Below are 19,427 nucleotides of genomic sequence, written 5' to 3' on the forward strand. Positions count from 1 at the left end.
TGTTTGTTATTATTACTGTTGTTATTATTGTTAGTTGCCGTCGAGTCAATTCCAGCTCATGGCGACGCAGAGTAAAACTGTGCTCCATAAGGTTTTCAAGGCTGTGACCTTTCGGAAGCAGATTGCCAGGCCTTTCTTCCAAGCCACCTCTGGGTGGGTTTGAACCATCAACCTTTTGAGTCGAGCGCTTAACTGTTTGCACCACCCATGGGTCCTCATTATTAGTAATAGTAATAGATATTTTTTACTATTCTAGAAGTTGGGTATTATCCAAGTCCCAGAGTATAGGTTCCCCAAAAGTTCTAGAACAAAGGCCTCCCCAAAGTTCTGACATGCAGGCCCCCCTGGGGTTCCCAGCTTTTGCAGTCTTCTCTAACCCCAGCCCCCTTCTCTCTCTTCAGGTGCTCAGCAAGATGCTCCCCAACTCCTCAGGCTCCCTCCTCTTCCTCCTCCTCTTCTTCCTCCCCAGCATCCCATCAGAGCCCCATCCCCCACCCACACCACTGCCCCCATTTCTGGCCCCTGAGTGGGACCTCCTGTCCCCCCGAGTAGCCCTGTCCCGGGGTGCCCCCGCAGGGCCCCCTCTGCTCTTCGTGTTGGAGGCTGGGGCCTTCGGGGAGCCTGCAGGCATTCCAGCCAACCGCAGTCGCCGCGGGGTGAGCGAGACAGCACCGGCCAGTCGCCGGGGTGAACTGGCTGTGTGCGATGCGGTCAGTGGCTGGGTAACAGACCGCCGGACAGCCGTGGACCTGCGTGGGCGCGAGGTGGAGGTGCTGGGCGAGGTGCCTGCAGCTGGCGGCAGCCCCCTCCGCCAGTACTTCTTTGAGACCCGATGCAAGGTGGACAGCGCTGAGGAAGGTGGCCCCGGTGGGGGTAGCGGGGGCTGCCGGGGTGTGGATCGGCGACACTGGGTGTCGGAGTGCAAGGCCAAGCAGTCCTATGTGCGGGCGCTGACTGCTGATGCCCAGGGCCGCGTGGGCTGGAGATGGATTCGAATTGACACTGCCTGCGTCTGCACACTCCTCAGCCGTACTGGCCGGGCCTGAGGCTGGGCCCGGGAACAGACAGGCCAAGGAAGAACACCTGGATGCTGAGGGACCTTGGGGAAGGCCTGGCTACACTGGGGGCCTCAGTTTGCAAACCTGTCAAATGCATGCCAAATCTCAGCTCTCTGATTTTGAGAGCTCATTCTGTGCAGGACAGGTGATGAAACCAAGTGGGGTTTTGAAAGATGAATAGGAGTTCTGCTGGAGAAACTTGAGGGTAATGATGATGATGATAATAATTAATAGCCAATATTTATTGAGTGCTTACTCTTTATCAGCTCTAATATATAACTTATCAGATAACTCTCATGGATTTGACCATTGGAGGCCCTCAGCTTCTAAGTTGCTCACCCCTTATTTTCAGAGGATACTGCCTGGCTCACCCTGGAGAAAGGGATAAAAAGGGTGATATGTCAATAAGGGGGTGGGACAGCCTAGAACCAGCCAGAAGACCTTGAGAACATGACCTCACAGAAAGGCCTTTGAGTATCTGGGAGCTGGGGCTTTCGAATGAGAAATCTTGCTTGTCAGAGTGGACAAGTGTTGGTTTAGAACTTTGGAACTGTCTTGAAAAGTAGTGAGCCACCCATCACAGGGGGAGTACAAGTAAGGTTGGATGATAGGAGGTGAGGATGCTGGAGAATTCAGCCCTGGGCAGGGAGTTGGAGTCAGGTTTCTATCTCTCCCATCCCCACCTCAGCCTTTACCCCACAATGGGAAAGAAACAGACCTTAAAATCGTGCAGCTTGAGTAGGACAACAGGTTTTGACCTGTTGGCCTGTCCCTAGTTAGGATCAGGGGTCACTGGGACACTGAAAGGCCTTGAGTACCAAAAAAAAAAACCCAAACCTGTTGCCGTCGAGTCGAGTCCGACTCATGGCAACCCTATAGTAGGGTCAAGAAAATCCGACTAGAGAAAGGCCCCCAAAGCCTGAATGGTGGGACAGTGGGACCCTGGGCCAGGCTGTAGAAGGCAGCCTCAGTTTTCTCTGCCTGAAGAATGGGCTGATAGGATGAGATCATGGGGCCAAGGAGGCAGAGGCCTTTAAAAGGAGTGGGTGAGGAGGGAAGCCAGGGGCAGGCCCCACACCCTCAGGACAACCCTTCATGTATAACCACTCCACAGCCCCATCCCTGTTGCTAACACACACTCCAAACCAAAAACAAACTCACTGTATAGTTGATTCCAACACGTGGCAACCCCATGTACTACAGAGTAGAACTGTTCCATAGGTTTTTTTTTTTTTTTAGCTGTAATCTTTAGGGAAGAAGATCACCAGGACTTTCTTCCATGGCCTGGGTGGGTTTGAACTGCCAACCTTTAGATTAGTAATCCAGCGTAAATTGTTTGCACCACCCAGGGACCTTCACGCATGTACATACACACATTCTTTTAGGGCCACCTTTGAGCTAGGGACATAGACATTCCCCTTCCCCCACCAACACAGACTGGATCCCTGGGGAGGGTTAGGGGGAAGGTTGGGAGGGGTCTGGCTGCCTCTGTTTCTATATCTCTGCTTTCTCGATCTCTGGTCCCCACTCTCATGTGTGGCCTCCCTGTGTCTCACTTCCTGTGTCTCTTGTCCCTAGGTCAGTAGCTCTCTCTCTATCCCTGTCTTCTTCCTTCACTGTCTCTACCCATTCCTTTGTGTATTTAATTCTCAGTCATTAAAGCTCTCTTCGTGTCCTTTTCTCTCTTTTCCCTAAGTATTTCTCTGTGGGTCTCTCCCTTGTCACCCACCCGCATACCCAGGTGGAAGTTTTCAACCAAATCAAAGACAGACAGGGCGGGCCTCACAGACTGGGAGGGACGGAGGGTGAGCCAGCGGAGGTTCTGAGAAGTCTGGAAATCGTTACCCCCCGAGTGGGCAGCCAGCCTGGCAGAGGGAGGAAGCGACTCAGAGGTCTGCGTCCAGAGGAAAGTGGGGTGCTCCTCATGGACTCCCTTATGCTCTGAGTGGACTCTGTCCCCCTCGCCTTTTGGGTTCCTCATCTTCCCTTTCTGGATCTCTGAGCCTACCCCCAGGTCTCTGTCCTCCTCTCTCTGTTCTCTGTTCCCCCTCTCTGAGTCCCTGTCCCCCTCTCTCTCTGGGTCTCTATCCCTCTCTCTAGGTTTCTGTCCCCTTTTCTCTGGGTCTCTATCCCCGCCCACCCCCACCCCCATCCGTCTCTGTCCTCCTTTCTATGGATCCCTGAAAGTCTCTCCCTGGACTTCTGTCCTCACCTCATCCCCACCCCTGGGTCTCTGCCTTTCTCTTTCTAGGTCTCCCCCAAACTTTCTCTAGGTTTCTGTCTGCCTCTCTGGGTCCCAGTATCTGTCCCTGGGTCTCTTTCTCACGTGATAAATCTACATGCCTGCAGCCCTCCATTGGCTAGATGTGAGGTATGCGGGTTCTGTTACCTGGGGCAACAACAACAAGCCTGCTCCTGCTGGGCCACGGAGTGGGGGTGGAGCCATGGCCGGTGGGACCCTAGCTCTGCGGTATTGCTCCCTGTGGCCTCCCATCTCCTGGACGGAGGTGCCTGGATCCTGGTCCGAAAGGCACCTCACCAGCAGCGGTGTCGGCCACCGCATTATCCCATCCGTGTCCTTTCCCTCGCCCACTGTGCAGGTGAAAGGACTCCGGCTCCTGGGCCAGATGGGCTGGGGGCCCAAATGCTTGTGTCTGAAGGAGGAGGGGCTGGGTGTTGAGACAGGGAGAGTGGGTCTTGGGTTCCTGTCTGAGGGAGGAGGGAAGTTGGATGCAGTTGAGGGAGGAAAGGGCTGGGACTCTACTGGAAGAGGACTAGGTTGGGGAGCCTGGACTCCTAGGTCTTTTGCGCTGACGTCCTGCGCCTCTTCCAGTCCACGGTCGCGGAGCCCCTACCCCCGGCCGCAAAGCAAGGTCCGCACATCTGGGCTTTCGACGAGGTCGTCAGCAGGTGGGAGACCACCTCGGGCTCGGCTCACGTGCCCAAGACCCATGGCGGCCCCTGCGCGCAGCCCAAGGCCCCAGAGCCAGGGGACCCCATGCGAACTGTGGGGATCAAGGATTTAGGGGAAAAGGTAAGATTGTGGGATGTCGAGGCAGGGCGGGGACAGGACAAGGACGGCACTGGTGTCCCCTGTGCCCTCACGTTGGGTCTCCGTGTCGCCTTCCCGCAGCTCAAACACAGAGGCTGGCGCCTCCCTCTGATCACGAAGCACCACTGCAGCGAAATGAGGGCGCAGTACACCGGCTGGCCCGACCTGGATCCGCGCGCCACCTTTCACATCGGGCCCCAACCCCTGGAGCTTGCGGACCACCACCGCAGAGGCCCTTCGCAGGTCGCAGAGCGGGGGCGGTGCTGGCCACTGTGGGGGGGGGGGTGAGGGGGCGGAGCTTGGAGCTCCTGGGGCGCTCCAAGGCTAGGCAAGGGCTTCTGAGGATAGGCACGTGGCTAGGAAATCCCAGGAGCCCGGCCAGAGGGAATTTTTAGGCTAGGGGCGTGGGTTAAGCTTCTAAGGTCGGTTACAGAGGTGGGGGAGGGCCTTGGGTTTTTATGGGCGGTGTCCGAAGGAGAAGTGAACCCCCTACACGTTGCTGTCCAGTGATTCTGACTCATAGCGACCCTGTAGGACAGAGAAGAACTGCCCCATAGGGTTTCATAGGCTGAAATCTTTATGGGAGCAGATCGTCAGGTCTTTTCTTCTGAGGAGCAGCTGGTGGGTTCAACTCCCCCTTTCATCTTTCAGTTAGCAGAGTGCTTAACTATCGTGCCACCAGGGCTCCTCGAGAAGGGAACCAAACCAAAAAACCAAACCCGTTGCCCAGTCGATTCCGACTCATAGCGACCCTATAGGGCGGAACAGAACTGTCCCATAGAGTTTCCAAGGAGCGGCTGGTAGATTCCGAGCTCTTAACCACTGTGCCACCAGGGCTCCCGAGGAGGGAACCCCCCAAAAAACCAAACCCGTTGCGGTCAATTCCGACTCACAGCTACTGTATAGGACAGAGTAGAACTGCCCCATAGGGTTTCCAAGGAGCGCCTGGTGGATTGGAACAGCTGACCTTTTGGTGAGCAGCCCAGCTCTTAACCATTATGCCACCAGGGTTTCTAAGGAAAGAACAGGAGACCTGAAATCCAGGCTCTGAGGCTGGCGGGTAACTAGTAGAACCTGGGGCCTGGCAGGAGGGTTTCAGAGGCTGAGGGAAGAGCAGGACTTCTAACTGGTTTGTTCCGCTTTGAACCTCTGCTGAAAATTTGCATTTCTAACAATTCCCAGGCAATGCTAATGCTGCTGGTTAGGTACCAATTCTGAGAATCACTAGTATATATAGCAGTCGTTCTCAAAATTTATTATACATAAGAATCACCTGGGGATCTTGTTAAAATGTAGATTCTAATTCAGTATATCTGGGATGGAAATTAAAATACTCAGCAGGAGTTCGAAACGGACCGAACCGGTTCGAAACCCTCGGGCAGAGGTAGGTGGCAGTCTGTCCGTGGGGGCAGGCTAGGTGGCGCTCTGCACCTGAAGGCGGGACTAGAATATTCTAAGACGGGCCAGGGGAGTTCCTTGGGCGAAAGGCGGGGCTAGGCTTTCTGGAATGGGAAGAGCCAAGAAGCTGCTGAGTTCCAGTGGCGGGACCAGTAAGGTTTGAGTATGGGAGGGGAGCCGGGAAGGTTTTTTTTGTGGCTAGGGGCTTGGCTTGGAGTTCTTGGCGGTGTGGGAAGTGTTTGGATTTGGGGGAAGAGACTAGCAAGGATTCTGATTGGGGAGCGAAACTAAAGTGCCCTGTCACGAGACTGGGCAGGAAGGATTCTGAGTCTGGGGGCGGGACTTGGGGTTTGGAATGGGAATATGAAACCTCTCTTGCTCATCCCACCTTCCCCGATCTAATCCGCAGGCTCTTGTTCCCTGGACTAGGAACTCCGAGCTGGCCGGCCAGCCTTTTACCGTATCCGACCAGGGCATCCTGGACCGCCATCAGCTCTACCTGACCACCACGGCCGGCGACTTCCGCGCCTACCCGAAGTGAGACCGGGTGCTCGCCCCACCGCCCCCCTGCACACACAGCCCACGCACAGGCCAGTGGGACGCCCCTGGGGATCAGTTCCCCTTCTCTGCTTTGTAGTCTCAGCCTTCAGCTAGCTCCTGCACACGCATGAACCAGAAGTTAAGACCCCAGCCCCTACCTGTTTCCGGCACCCAGATGCCCGTAGTGTCAACCCTCAGAAACCTGCGGTAGGGGCAAAGACACCCAGAGGGGGTCAGGATCTGGGGGCGCATTCTGAGGATCCAGAGTGGGCCTCCTTCAGTATCTGGGCCCCTAGCTACTTGCCACTGATGCAAAAGCCCTCAGTACCTCAAGGACCCAGGAATCCAGGCTACGAGTCCCCGGCCCCATCCTTCCTAAGCGGTCCCAGACAACATCTGGACTCCAAAAAATTGTGTCCTCGCCTCGAAACGCAGGAGTTCGGGTCTGCAGGCTCCTCAGGGCCCGAGGATCCAACTGTGCCCTCCCCGTCCTACTCCCCACCCCCCACCCCCACCAGGAAGGAGTTGTCCAGATACGCCTGCAAGGACTCGCTGACCTACTGGAGCTTCGAGGAGACGCCCCAGGCCTGGGGCCACGGCCCACAGCGGCCGCCCTGTCCGCGCTCCTCTCGGCCTCCCCGGCCGCCACGGATCCGCGTGCCCCGCGTGCGCCCGGTGCCGCCGGCCGTGCCGCACCACGAGGCGCTGTCTCTGGCCCAAGAGTCGTATAGCCCCCCACTGCACCCACTCCGCGGGCTCGACCGTTTCTGCCCGCTGGAGGCGCCCTGGGGCGGTCCCCACTGGAAGCCAGTGCCGGCCATTCACAGCGTGCTGCAAGCCTACCGCACCGAGAACTCACACTACGGCAGCGGCAAGCCCGCGCTGGTCTAGGCTGCCCGCCAGCCCTGCCCTGGACTCACCCCCAGAGCGCCGGGCGAGGCCGAGCGGAGAGCCCAGCCAGCCATGCGAAGGTGGGGCCGAGCCTGGGACACGCCCATTGTTTCTTTTAGCGGTGTGGGCGGGACCACACACGCCCCCTGTCGTGGAGGGGGCGGGACTCCTGTCAATCAAAAACCAAAAAACCCAAAACAGCTGCGGTCGAGCCGACTCAGACTCGTAGCGACCCTATAGGACATAGTAGAGCTGCCCCATAGAGTTTCCAAGGAGCACCTAGTGGATTTGAACTGCCGACCTTTATGGTTAGCAGCCATAGCTCTTAACCAGTACACCATACAGATTTCCCTGTTAATCAAAGACAGAGTTAAATAGCCTAAACCAAGTCCCAGGGCAATCCAGGCATCCTGGCTGCTGGGGGAGTGGGCATGGCGTAGATGGGCTCTGGCTAAATCCCTTGTTGGGCGACGTCTGGGTGTAGGCAGCCTCGCCTCTGGGCATAGCAATGGGGAGACCCTGGCACAAGAATGGTTGCCTTTCTGGCTTTGTCGGCTGGAGCACAGTTGAAGCCACAGCTCATCAGCGTTTCTTGGTCGGAGGGGGCTGGCTGCAGCAACGGGCTGAGAAGTGGGGCTCCACGGGAAGGGGGTACAGCTAACGGCTTCCTCTACCCTACTTCCTGTACCTCCAACGACTTCTCTGGCACCTAAAGCCTGAGTGTGAAGTCCACGTCACCGCAGGTATCTCACTCAGTGGGGGTTGGGTGCTGTTGACCTTGTCCACTTCTCGCCCCCAGGGGGGATTAGTGTCCAGGTTACTTCACCATGCCCCCGCAGCCCAGTGGCCTTGCTTCCCCCGCAGTGCACAGGTATAAGGCCAGATAGAGGAGGTGGGGGAGGCACTGAGGATGGAGACACTCCAGGTGAGATTGTGGGGCCATGCCTGGGACGAAAAGGGACAGAATGCTGTGACCTGGTGCCCCAAGGAAAGGGGCCTCTTTCTAGAAGGCAGTGAACAGCTTCTGCCCAGGAGGGAAGGGGTTGGGCAGGGCCTGATGCTGAGGTCTGAAATGTTGGTTATCTGGGGTGCCCTGGTATGGGGGTTGGGCTGCAAGTTGGACCCTGAAGGCAGATGTCAGGGATGGCTGGTCAAAGGGGAGGGCCGGGCCCTGAATGAGTGTGATGCAGGGTGGAAGGTGAGGGCTCAGAGTGGGGTCTCTGCCTGGCCTGAGGTACTGCCTTGCCCCAGGGGCTGCTGCTGTGGCTCCTGCTGGGCGGGGTGTGGGCATCCAGGGGGCCACTTCGGCCACTGTGCCGGCCCATCAACGCCACCCTAGCTGCGGAGAAAGAGGCCTGCCCTGTCTGCATCACCTTCACCACCAGCATCTGTGCCGGCTACTGCCCAAGCATGGTGAGCAGCTGGGAGCCAGCGCTGGAGACCAGGAGGGGGCAGCGTGGCTGGACAGTGTCCCAGGCCCCAGGAGGTGGGGTCACTGCTCGTGTGTGGGAGGGTGCAGAGGGTCCCCTAGACACCTTAATTTGAGATCTCTGGAGGGCAGCACAGAGGTCAGGTGAGGACCTGGCTCCAGGCAGACACCTGTGCACCCCTGCCCCCACCTATGGCCTCCAGGTGCGGGTGCTGCCGGCTGCCCTGCCGCCTGTGCCACAGCCCGTGTGTACGTACCGCGAGCTGCGCTTTGCCTCCATCCGGCTGCCTGGCTGCCCACCCGGCGTGGACCCCATGGTCTCCTTCCCTGTAGCCCTCAGCTGCTGGTGTGGGCCTTGCCGCCTCAGCAGCTCTGACTGCGGTGGCCCCAGGGCCCAGCCTGCGGCCTGTGACAGCCCCCACCTTCCAGGCCTCCTCCTCTTCTAAGGACCCTTCCCCAGTCCCCCACGCCCTGCCCACTCCCAGAGCCAGCAGCTGCTCCTTCTCTCCCTTCCCAATAAAGGCTTCTCCAACCAGCCTTCTGTGGGTGTCTTTCTGTGGGCTTGGGAGCTAACACATGCACACATGCATGAACAGTCCAGTTTCAGAACCATTTTATACAAAGTCACAGTGTAGAACTTGGGTAGAAAATGGGTTGGGGAGGGGGACGTCAGCTCAGGAGGTGTCCATGGTCTCGCCTTCTGTGGAGAGAAGGGGGTAGGCCCGTTGTCAGAGCCGCCCGGCCAGCAGGGCCTGGGGCCAGGCCCCCTCCTTCCCCTCCCGTGGGGGGGACGAGCACTCACTGAGCTCATTGAAGAGGAAGGCATCCTGGTACTCCTTCATGTACTGTGTGGACCGTGACTCATCCAGAAAGAGCGAGTAGACTCGCTTGATATCATCCACCTGCACCTCTGTGCCCTGGGGGGAGGGCAAGGCCTCAGTGGGTTTCCCCAACCCCCGTGATGCCCACCACACACAGAGCCAAGCTCCTGCCCCCTCAATCCTCCAGGCAGCAGAGGGTGGTGGGTGAGGACAGGGCTCTGGGCCAGACTGCCTGGGTTCAAATCCTGCTCCACCACCACCTAGGTCTAGGCTCAACCTCTCCAGTCCTCAATTTCTTCATCTGTAAGATGGACCTAACAGCATCTATTTGTGTTCAACAGATATTTACTGAGCACCTACTAAGTGCCAGGCCTGAAGATAAGAGACAAACATGATGGGCAGAAATTCCCTGTCTTCAACAATGTAGACTCTAGGATTAAACCCAGCGCCCCACCCCAGCCCTGGTGCGTGACTGCTCACAGCTGGCTAGCCGCCCCAACTCTCCAGCTCACTCCGCTGGCTGACCTTGCGTTTCCTGCACACCAGGCTGGCAGCTGTGATGAGCTGGATGGCGTAGCGCAATGAGGTCTCCAGACCAATACGAGTCAACACCGTGTAGGCATCCTCGCTCATCTCCACATCTTCTTCCTCACACCTGTCGGTGGGCGGGGGGTAGGGGCTCAGCCAGGGCCAGCCCCCGACTGCAGCCAAGGGGTGGCTGCGGCAACTCCCTGGCCTGTCTGGGCCACCAGCTCTTCCTCCACGTGCGAGGAACCTCCTAGAGGAGTGTGGAGTCTGTGTCCTCAGAACAGGATGCCGAGGCTAGAAGAGCCACGGAAGTCTAGACTGGGCCAGGTCTAAAGCCTGGGAACCCCCATCCTGCCCCACAGCAGCCCCCACTCTGGGTCCGAGGCAGGCCCAGAGACCTGGGGCCAGTCCCCCCTCCTCCCCAGACCTCAGTTTCCCATTTATGAAGAGGGAGGACGGCAGCCCTGCCTCAGGCCCTGCCTGGCCGAGCCCCGGGACCACACCGGATGCGGAGGATCTGCTTCGTGTCCTTCTCGCTGTAGGGAGAGGTGGAGATGATGAGCAGCCGGTCGAGCAGGTCAATGGGGATGCCGTGTGGGCTCTGGTAGCTGGTGCCCCGGATGCTGGGGAGGTGCAGGGCACTGTCAGGGGACCTCCTGGAACCCAGCAGGGCCCTGGCTCATCCATCCCTCTGTCTGAACACTCCCATTCACCCCCAACCCCCACTGGCCACCCACTCACTGGGCCAAACACCGCTTAACCTTCAGCACCCAGCTCGTGTCACCTTCCTGCGTCAATCCTGAGGGGCCCTGGGCACAGCTGGGCTGGCTTTACCTACTTACCCACATCTGGGATTACCACATCAAGGTCCCACCCTGCCTGACACAAGCTCTGCAGGAAGGGCCTCTACCAAGCTTGTCCCCTGTTGTATTAGGGCCTAGCACAGAGTGGGCGCCCAGGAAATGTTTGCTGCCTCCTCCTAGGAGACGCCTGGAGCAGTTCCCATGCCCTCACCCGCATCCCTCCAGACGCGCTCCTGGCATTACCCTGTCTCTCTCTCTCAACCCCTCAACATTCGGAGATCAAATCCCTGCCTTGCCACCTTCTAGACATGCAACCTTGGGCAAGCCATTGGGCCTCTCTCTCCCTCGCTGTCCTGATCTGTAAAATAAAACCCTTTGCCATTGAGTCGTTTCCGACTTATAGTGACCCTAAAGGACGGTAGAACTGCCCCATAGGGTTTCCTAGGCTGTAAATCTTTATGGGAGCAGACTGCCACATCTTTCTCCCACAGAGCTGCTGGTGGGTTGGAACCACCAATCTTTCGGTCAGCAGCTGTGCACTCAACACTGTGCAATGAGAGCTCCTGATCTGTAAAATACCACCTGAGCTTCCTCTGAGGGTCCAAGGAGTTAATCCAGGAAAAGTGCCAAGCACAGAGCCTGGCAAACTTACCACTGCCCACCCCCAGCCATTCCCCTCTTCCATCTAGTGAGAGCCACCCCCACTGCCTCCTTTCAGCTGGACAGGCGGCTGCAGCACTGGAGATGGCCTCCCTCAGCCCACCCCTCACCCCCAAAGTCAGGCGTGCTAGGTGCGACCTCTGGGCCACAGCCTGGCAGGAGGCTACTTGCCCTCCACTTCCTTCCCTGTGAGCTGAAAGGCAGATGTAGGGAATAACACCCTAGTCCAGAGGTTCCTAAACTTTATCACAGCACAGTACCTTTGGGTCTCAGAAATCTTTCCACGGCATCCTTAGACCAAGGAAAATACTAACAGTTCTGTTCATTAAGTTGTTAGATCTAAACAACTGGTCTACAGTTGTTGAGTGTCCAACAGGTGTCACACTGTGAGTCCCTCACAAGTGGCAAAGTCCCGCAGCGCTCCTAACGGGGCTGCAGCACCACAGGGTGACTCACTGCACAGTTTAGGAGCCGCAGCTTATAAGATACGGGAGCGACAACACAAAAAGAACGTGGCCCTTGGACATCGTATGGAGCGGAGCCGCCTGCCCGGCCCGGACCACCCGCCTACCTTGGGTGAGATTGTTTGGGGGAAAAAAACACCTTGTCTGAGCCACTACAGCAATGCGTATCTTTGTTACAGCAGCTAAGCCTGTCCTCTGCCAACATAGTGCTCAATAAATGTCCCGTTTGCTGCTACTACTGTGACCTATGACCACAGCCACTGCCCAGGGCACCTCACTTTCCCCAGGACTCTTGAGGCGCCTGTGGCCGGCTCACCGGGTGATGCCGCGGTTGGTGGCCATGATGAGGACAGGCGCCATGTCACTCTCCAGCGCCCGGTTGAGGAAGGAGAAGCTCTCGATGTCCAGCATGTGGACCTCATCGATGAACAGCACCTAGAGTCATTGGGACGTGTGTTAAACTTGCCATCCGCAACCCCAGTGCAGCCCCCACCCCGGAAGCCAGCCCTGGCCACTCACCCCAGGGATGATCTCTGCCTTGCCCTCCTCGCGCCACTCGGCCACCTTGGCGTTGATCTGCTCGCGGACTTCTGACTTGATCTCTCCTGTGTCACCTGTGGGAGGCAGGGGGGGCCTCAGGGGGAGTAAGAAGCACCCAGAGGTGGGTAAAAATAGAGAAGGTGGATGCCGGGGCCTGAAAGATGACAGGGATTGGAGGGCCAGGGAGTCTGACGCATCCCCACAAAGGAGGAACAGAGATAGAGAGAGAAGGCAGGAGGGAGAGAAGGCAGGGATGCAGCCCCATTGGACCACCTGATGGGTGCAGGCAGCCAGCCACCGAGAGGGAGGGAAGAGCCAAACTTACAGATGGAGTAACAGGGATTGAGGAAGAGAGAAACAACACAAGGTTGTAGGTGGGTCCTACTGGAGGGCCGGAGGTGGTGGGCGCCATGGGACAGAGACTGTGTGAGGGCAGCCTCCAGCCCAGGGCGGAGTGGGGTGGGCCTCACCAGAGAAGAGTGCCAGGAAGCCCTGGGTGCGGGAGTTGATGACATCGATCTCGTGCAGGGACACAGTGTGCACCACCTCCTTGCGCTTCTGAAGCTCCCCGTCTGGGCACTGCACGAACTTGGTCTGCGGGGCAAGGGTGGGGCAGAGACAAGGGCCAAGGAGGGCATGAAGGGGGACCCTAAGAGGCTCTGTCTGGGGGAGACTGGGGCTTCCCAGGAATGGAGATGGGACTCTAGGGGGAGGCAGGAGATGATGGAGGTCATCCAGAAACCCTCGGCTCAGAGGTGGTCAAGACCAGGGTTGTCAAGACTACTGAAGGACACGGGGGCTCCTGGGGTGATACAGAGTCAAAGTGCCAGGCTGTGGGGCTCCCAGCTGTCCTGGGGGTACAGAGAAGACTCTGGAGTACCAGGGACATGAGGTCGAGTGACATGAGGACCCAGACCCTAGAGGCCCAGAGTGATGGAAGAGATGGGGACGTCCCGGTGATCCGGGGTTGTGGGGTCCCCCCGAGAGCTCGTAGCGCACCTGGGAGCCCATGGCGTCATAGTCTCGAGCGCGTGTGAAGGAGCGGCCCAGCTTCGAGATCTTGCCTGTGGCCTTATCGATGGTGATCACATCCCTGCAGGGGAGGGCAGGCAGGAGTGAGGAGAGGAAGGGCCCAGCTGCCCCACCGCCATTGTCACTCAACCCAGCAGCTACTGCTCACCCAGCCTGGACCTTGTCCTTTGTCAGGGACTCGATCATCTTGGTGCCCAGGTCATAGATGGTTTCCATCTCCGTGGTCTTGAGGGTCAACTTGCCCACCTTGGAGCCCTGGGAGGGGTGAGAGCCAGGGAAGGGGCTCAGAAAAGGCCCGCACCTCCCCGATGCTGCCAGACACCTCCTGCCCTGTCCAGGCTTGTTTACTCAGCTTCAAAACAGGCACGTGCCAACGACACTTTGGGGGTGATGGAAGTTCACTATCTTGATTGTGGTAATGGCTTCCAGGATATGCACGTACACTGCAACTTAACAAATTGTACACTTTCGATATGTGCAGAGGGCGGTTCTATGTCAATTTCAAATCCATTGCCCTTGAGTTGATTCCTACTCGTAGCAACGCTAAAGGGCAGGGTAACTGCCCCATAGGGTTTCAAAGGCTGTAAATTTTTATGGAAGCAGACTGCCATTTCTTTCTCTGTGGAGCCGCTGGTGGGTTTGAACCACCAACCTTTTGGTAGCAGCCAAGCACTTAACCACTGTGCCACCAGGGCTCCTTTGGGAAGTTACAGGGGCATTAAAAAAAAAACAACAGTTGCTGTCGAGCTGATTCTGACTCATAGTGATCCTTGTGTGTCAGAGTAAAATTGTGCTCCATAGGGTTTTCAATGAAAGATTTTTAAGAAGTAGATCGCCAGGCCTTTCTTCTGGGGTGCATCTGGATGGACTTGACCCAACGGTCTTTCAATGAGCAGCTGAGTGCATTAACTGTTTGCACCATCCAGGGGCACAAAGGCACTTGCCTTACAATAATTCATCAAGCCACACACTTCTTTTATGCATTTCTCTGTATTTCAGTTTGATTTTATACTAAAAAAGTAATAATTAAATTCTTGGCTTAAAAAAAAAGAAAAATAGTCACATTCATCAAGCAAACTGGACAGAAATGCCTTTCAGTACTAATGTGCATAAATCCCACAGGACAGTTAAAAAGCCTGTGGAGAACTTCCAGGCCTATTTTTTTCTTATCATTCTACTGCCTTGGTTTTAACTGCTGCTAGGGTCAACTCCCCTGACCCCCTTCTGCTGGCATGCAGGTGGCTCCCACCTGAAGCTCTAATACTCCCTGGGATTCTGATCTCAGCATTGACATACACCCCTCCCTCCTACCCTGGGTTGGAGGTGGCCAGGCTAGGGAGCCGACTCACCGTCCCCGTGGCTGGCCGGTCGATCTGGATCTCCACCACCTCCCCTTCGATGATCTCGGTCTCCTCCCTAGCCAGATAGCAGATCAGGGGAGGGAGCCCAATGCCGGCCCCCTTGGGAATTGCTAACTCCCATGAGCCCTCAGGCAAAGAAGAGGCCGGCAAGGGCAGGGAGGTGGTGCTGCCCTGACCCCCGGTCCCAGCTCACTTGATGCGGACGCCAATGGATCGCCGGAAGGCCTGCGTCAGGGCCTCAGTCTTGCTCATCTCCAAGGAGAAGATCTCGCTGCCCGCAATGGCCGTGAACGGAGTGTCAGGGCCCAGAGCCTGGGCCATGCCTGCGGACGAGAGGTCTGGGTAGGTGGGGGCGGCTCCAGCACCAGGTTCCCCACACCTTCCCAAGCAAGGAGAAGGGGCTGCACCAAGAGGCCTGGACTAGAAGCTCCCCCATAACCCTACAGGCTCACTAAGCCTGGCTCCGAACTTCTAAGAGTTGTTTAGCCTCAGTAGTTGAGGGTGATGACCAGGGGGCAGAGGCCAAAGGGCAGAAGGAGCAGTTAAGAGCAATGGCTCTGGAGCCAGACTCTGGCTCTATTGCTTAAGGCCGTGTGATCTTAGGCAAGTCTCATCTGCTCCTTGAGCCTCAGTTTCCCCCTGTATAAAACGGGGACAATAACAGAACAAGTTAACTAGTAAAGAACATCTGCCTTGAGCATTGTGCTCTTTTAAAAACTATCTATACGGAATCAAATAGACAACACCAACTCGAGATTAGACAGGAAATTTAGAGGGCAGTGAATTTATGCTGATGGGTGTCATGGATTGGATAATTCCCCCCCAAAAATGTGTGTATCAGTTTGGCTGGGTCATGATTCCCAGTACTGTGTGATTTTCCTGTATGTTGTAAGTCCTATCTCTATGATGTTAATGACGGAGGAGGAGAGGCAGTTGTGTAAGTAAGGCAGGACTCAGTCTACAAGATTGGACCATGTCCTGAGGCAATCTCTTGAGATATAAAAGGGGATGGGGGGACAACCTCATACCACTGAGAAAGCAGTGCCAGGAGCAGAGTGTATCCTTGGACCTGGGGTCCCTGCACGGAGAAGCTCCTAGTCTAGGGGAACATTGATGAGAAGGCCGACAGAGAGAGAAAGCCTTCCCCTGGAGCTGACACCCTGAATTTGGCCTTTTAGCCTACTTTACTGTAATGAAATATACTTCTCTCTGTTAAAACCATCCACTTGTGGTTTTTCTGTTAGAGCAGCACTAGATGACTAAGACAATGGGGGAGGAACAACTCGGAAGAGGGTGAGAATGGTCGCACAACTTGAAGAATATAATCAATGTCACGAAATTGTACATGCAGAAATTGCTGAATTGGTGTACACTCGGCTGTGTATATTCTCAACACCATGTGCCCGGCACAGGACAGCGCTCCGCACAGGAGCAATTACAGGGCAGGCAGGCACCGGTGCTCAACCATGACCCGCCCCATGGCCTGGAACCAGTGCAGGGACAGACAGACCTGCTCTGCAGGCTGGGCCGGGGGCTGGCTGGTGGACAGTGGGCTGTTTCCTGCAACCACTCCAAGCACTGACCTCCTCTCCCAGCTGCCCTTCTTGAGGCTCTGCCTAGCTCAGTGGCAATTCCTCGTAAAACAGGCTGTTTCTGAACCCTCTGACCTGTGTGAGGCAGGAACTCTTCCAGGTCCCCTTTCTCACACAGTGAGGGGACTCTGGAGGGACTGGGCTCTCCCCTGGCCTTCCTCTCCACAGTGGCCCTTATCACAGAGGTCAGCAAGTATCTGCTGAATGAATGGGTGCAGGGTGAGTGTCAAACCACACCACGTGGGGACTTTCACCAGATTTACAGCCTCTCCAGCACAGGGCCTGGCTCGAGGACGGCTTCACCAGGATTTATGAGATGAGGAATGATTGAAGGATGGATGAAGAAGTCACTGCATGTGCCAAATCTGGTGCCTGGATATCCTGGTCGCTATTGTCTGTCTGGAGATTCTCAGACATCCTACAAGTCTTTGCTCAGGTATTGACTTATTTGGGAAGCCTCCCCACCTACTGCCACTACATTACCCTTCCTCCCCCCAACTCGGGTCAGGAGCTGCCTCAATCCCCTGCTACATCTATTACAGCACACACCACCCTGGAAGTGAATGTGTCACAGCTACTTCCTACAGGCCAAGAGCTCCTTGAAGTCAGGGCCTCGGTATTACTCATCCATGTGTCCCCAGTGATGGCCCAAGGCCTCGCATACTAGGGCACCAGAACGAACACTACTTTATCTTAACTGAAGACCTGCTTGTTACCTTCCCACTGCCTGGCCCTACTGTCTGAGCACCGAAGTGGGAGGACTTTCACTCAATCAAGAGAAGCTACAACAAGGTGGAGATGCCTGCGAAGGCTTTTGAAGGATGAATAGGAGTTTAACAAGGATGAAGGGCAGTTGTGAGTGAAAAGATCCCAAATTGCTAGTGGACTGCAACAGACTGTTGGTTGTCACCCAGTGCCCATCTTCCCCTTTGTCCTTAGTTGCAGAACCCCCACTAAATTAAGGCAGCAACAGTCCAAATTTTACAAAAAAAGAAAGTTTTTGCAGTGTCCCAGCCTCCCTTGCAGCAGAGTATGACCATACGATTAAGTTCTGGTCCATGAAATAGAAGCAAAAATGTGTAAGCTGCCCACTACAACTGCTTAAAGTAGGCTACCTCTAGGAACTACACCCTCATTATAACCTTCCTTCTTCTTTCTGCTGCCTAGAGTATGGGTGAGAAGGCTGGAGCTTAGGCAGCCCTCTCGGAACATGTGGTGATCTTGACATGGAAGCAAGTACAGAGAATATAGAGGCAGGAAGATATAAAACCTCGTGGAACTGATCAATATGCTCTAAATTACCTAATCCAGATTCTTCTATGTGAGCATGAACTCTTGAGTGTTTAAGCCAGCACCATTTTGGGTTTTCTATAAAACATGGCTGAACCTGACCTTGACTTACACGAGAGGGATTATTCGGCAGAGAACAGGAAAGCTCCTGCCCTGTGCGGCCTCTTACCCATGGCAATGGCCGTCTTCCCAGTGCCCGGCTGGCCGGCAATGAGGACTGCCCGCCCGGCGATCTTCCCTTCGCGGATCATCTCCAGCACCACACCGGCTGCCCGTCGGGCCGCCAGCTGTCCCACCATGCCCTGGGAGGCCTGTGGAGTGGAAGGTGAGAGAGGAAATAAGGTAACATCTGACTGTGATAGAAACTGAAAGCAGCACTTTTGGCAGGGGCTTCTGGGAAAAGCCACAAAAGGGGCACAGACAGTAGATTGGCACACCTTCTCACCTCCCCTACCCCAATTTTTTAACATTAATGTAACTCCACCTGTGGATGAATTTCATAAATACATGGCCAAAGGGCTGGAAGAACATCAGATAACCCCATACAGCCCAGGCCCTGAGGACTCCCCACCCGAGGCTTCCATGGAGGTACCTTCATACCCATCCCTCACTGTACCTGCCGCGGCTCCAAGGCATCGTCCAGCCCCAGCCCCCGGATGTGGGAGTGAGCGCCTGTGTGAGGGAAAATGAGGAGACAAGGTTATGGCCAGCTCTGGTGAGTGTGTAGCCTCAGGTAAGTGGCTTTCCCTCTGAGGCCTAGTTTTCTCCTTGATCAAATTGCGGAGGGGGGAGAGTAATCTCTACCTCATAGGGTTGCTAGCAGGAAGGCTGAACATGGTAAATGCTCAATAAGCTGGAGCTGCTTGCAGGGTAATATCCTAGCTGGATGAAAATCACTGAGACCTGGTGAATCATATGTTCACATCAGTAATTAACTGCAAGGGCTAACTATCACAACTGCTTCGTTTATGGTCCACACGGCACTCACAGGCTCTAATGTTCTCGTGTCACTGGACGTAACCCTTTGAAATGGAAGCTTGAGCCATTTTCGCCCTGGGAGTGCTTCCAGGGTTCCATAACAACGGCCCCAGGCCCTCACTAAACTCTATGATCCTATAATACAGATGGGGGGACAGATGGGGGCTCAGAGAGGTTAGGTCCCTTGCCCAAGACCACAAAGCCAGTGGGATGGTGAAGACTGGATTCCCATACTTTGCACTAGACCAGGGCTTGGCAAACTATGGCCCTGTGGCCAGCTACCTGTTTTTGCACATAAAGGTTTTTTTGGAACACAGCTGCACACAGACATCTACGTACTGTCTATGGCTACTTTTGCACTACTACAAAGGAGCCCTGGTGGCACCAATAGTTAAGCACTTGGTTGCTAACCGAAGGGTTAGGGGTTGAACCCACCCGTTCCTCTGTGGGAAAAAGACCTGGTGATCTGCTCCCATAAAGATTACAGCCAATGTGGGGACCATGGTATTGGGAACATCTAGCTCAACTGGCATAACACAGTTTATAAAGAAAATGTTCTACATTCTACCTTAGTGGGTAGCGTCTGGGGTCTTAAAAGCCTGTGAGCAGCGATCTAAGATACTCCACTGGTCTCACCCCTTCGGGAGCAAGGGAGAATTCCAAAGGACTAATGGACCACAACTACCACGGCCTTCACAACACCAAGTCCAGTACAGCTAGATGGTGCCCAGCTACCACCACTGACTGCTCTGACTGGGATCACAACAGAGGGTCCCACACAGAGCTGGAGAAAAATGTAGAACAAAAGTCCAACTCATAAAAAAAGACCAAACCTTGATGGAATAATCCGGAAAAGGATAGTGAGAACAGCAACAGAACTGGAAAAATGTAATCCATGTCACTGAATTGTACATGTAGAAACTTTTGAAATGGTGTAACTTTGGCTACGTATATTTTCACCAAAAAAAAAAAAAAAAAGACATTCATATG

The 19,427-nt window shown here is 55.5% G+C and overlaps 4 protein-coding genes across 4 annotated transcripts in view; 3 read left to right on the forward strand and 1 right to left on the reverse strand.

The window, feature by feature from the left end:
* Positions 1–395: 395 nt before the first annotated feature.
* NTF4 (neurotrophin 4) lies at positions 396–1,046 on the forward strand. The gene has a single exon (XM_004381668.3). It carries the CDS (start codon positions 414–416, stop codon positions 1,044–1,046), a length of 633 nt encoding a protein of 210 aa, XP_004381725.1. The 5' UTR covers positions 396–413.
* Positions 1,047–3,502: 2,456 nt separating this feature from the next.
* On the forward strand, positions 3,503–6,939 carry SAXO3 (stabilizer of axonemal microtubules 3). Its single transcript, XM_012557034.1, is given in 8 exon segments — positions 3,503–3,731; positions 3,892–4,092; positions 4,192–4,314; positions 4,317–4,353; positions 5,938–6,045; positions 6,234–6,255; positions 6,567–6,716; positions 6,751–6,939. Coding segments are annotated over 8 exon segments (1,059 nt in total).
* Positions 6,940–7,849: 910 nt separating this feature from the next.
* LHB (luteinizing hormone subunit beta) lies at positions 7,850–8,941 on the forward strand. The gene is given in 4 exon segments (XM_004381825.2): positions 7,850–7,864; positions 8,191–8,352; positions 8,572–8,790; positions 8,792–8,941. Coding segments are annotated over 4 exon segments (546 nt in total).
* Positions 8,942–8,966: 25 nt separating this feature from the next.
* RUVBL2 (RuvB like AAA ATPase 2) overlaps positions 8,967–19,427 on the reverse strand; it is a 14,963-nt gene continuing 4,502 nt past the window's right edge. Inside the window, exons 3-15 of the mRNA XM_004381669.3 lie at positions 18,076–18,131; positions 17,629–17,770; positions 14,771–14,900; positions 14,566–14,632; positions 13,365–13,471; positions 13,184–13,277; positions 12,655–12,778; positions 12,164–12,258; positions 11,961–12,079; positions 10,221–10,340; positions 9,715–9,844; positions 9,171–9,285; positions 8,967–9,068 (exon numbers count right to left, since the gene is read on the reverse strand). Coding sequence (XP_004381726.1) covers positions 9,043–9,068; positions 9,171–9,285; positions 9,715–9,844; positions 10,221–10,340; positions 11,961–12,079; positions 12,164–12,258; positions 12,655–12,778; positions 13,184–13,277; positions 13,365–13,471; positions 14,566–14,632; positions 14,771–14,900; positions 17,629–17,770; positions 18,076–18,131 — 1,325 coding nt within the window. The 3' untranslated portion in view covers positions 8,967–9,042. The remainder of the gene's footprint in view (positions 9,069–9,170; positions 9,286–9,714; positions 9,845–10,220; positions 10,341–11,960; positions 12,080–12,163; positions 12,259–12,654; positions 12,779–13,183; positions 13,278–13,364; positions 13,472–14,565; positions 14,633–14,770; positions 14,901–17,628; positions 17,771–18,075; positions 18,132–19,427) is intronic.

The sequence above is a fragment of the Trichechus manatus genome, unplaced genomic scaffold (genome assembly GCF_000243295.1).
Source record: "Trichechus manatus latirostris isolate Lorelei unplaced genomic scaffold, TriManLat1.0 scaffold00087, whole genome shotgun sequence".
Classification (NCBI taxonomy): domain Eukaryota; kingdom Metazoa; phylum Chordata; class Mammalia; order Sirenia; family Trichechidae; genus Trichechus; species Trichechus manatus.

Excerpts from the sequence above, each read along its gene's own strand:
- NTF4 (XM_004381668.3), top strand. The coding sequence starts at position 414 with ATGCTCCCCAACTCCTCAGGCTCCCTCCTCTTCCTCCTCCTCTTCTTC.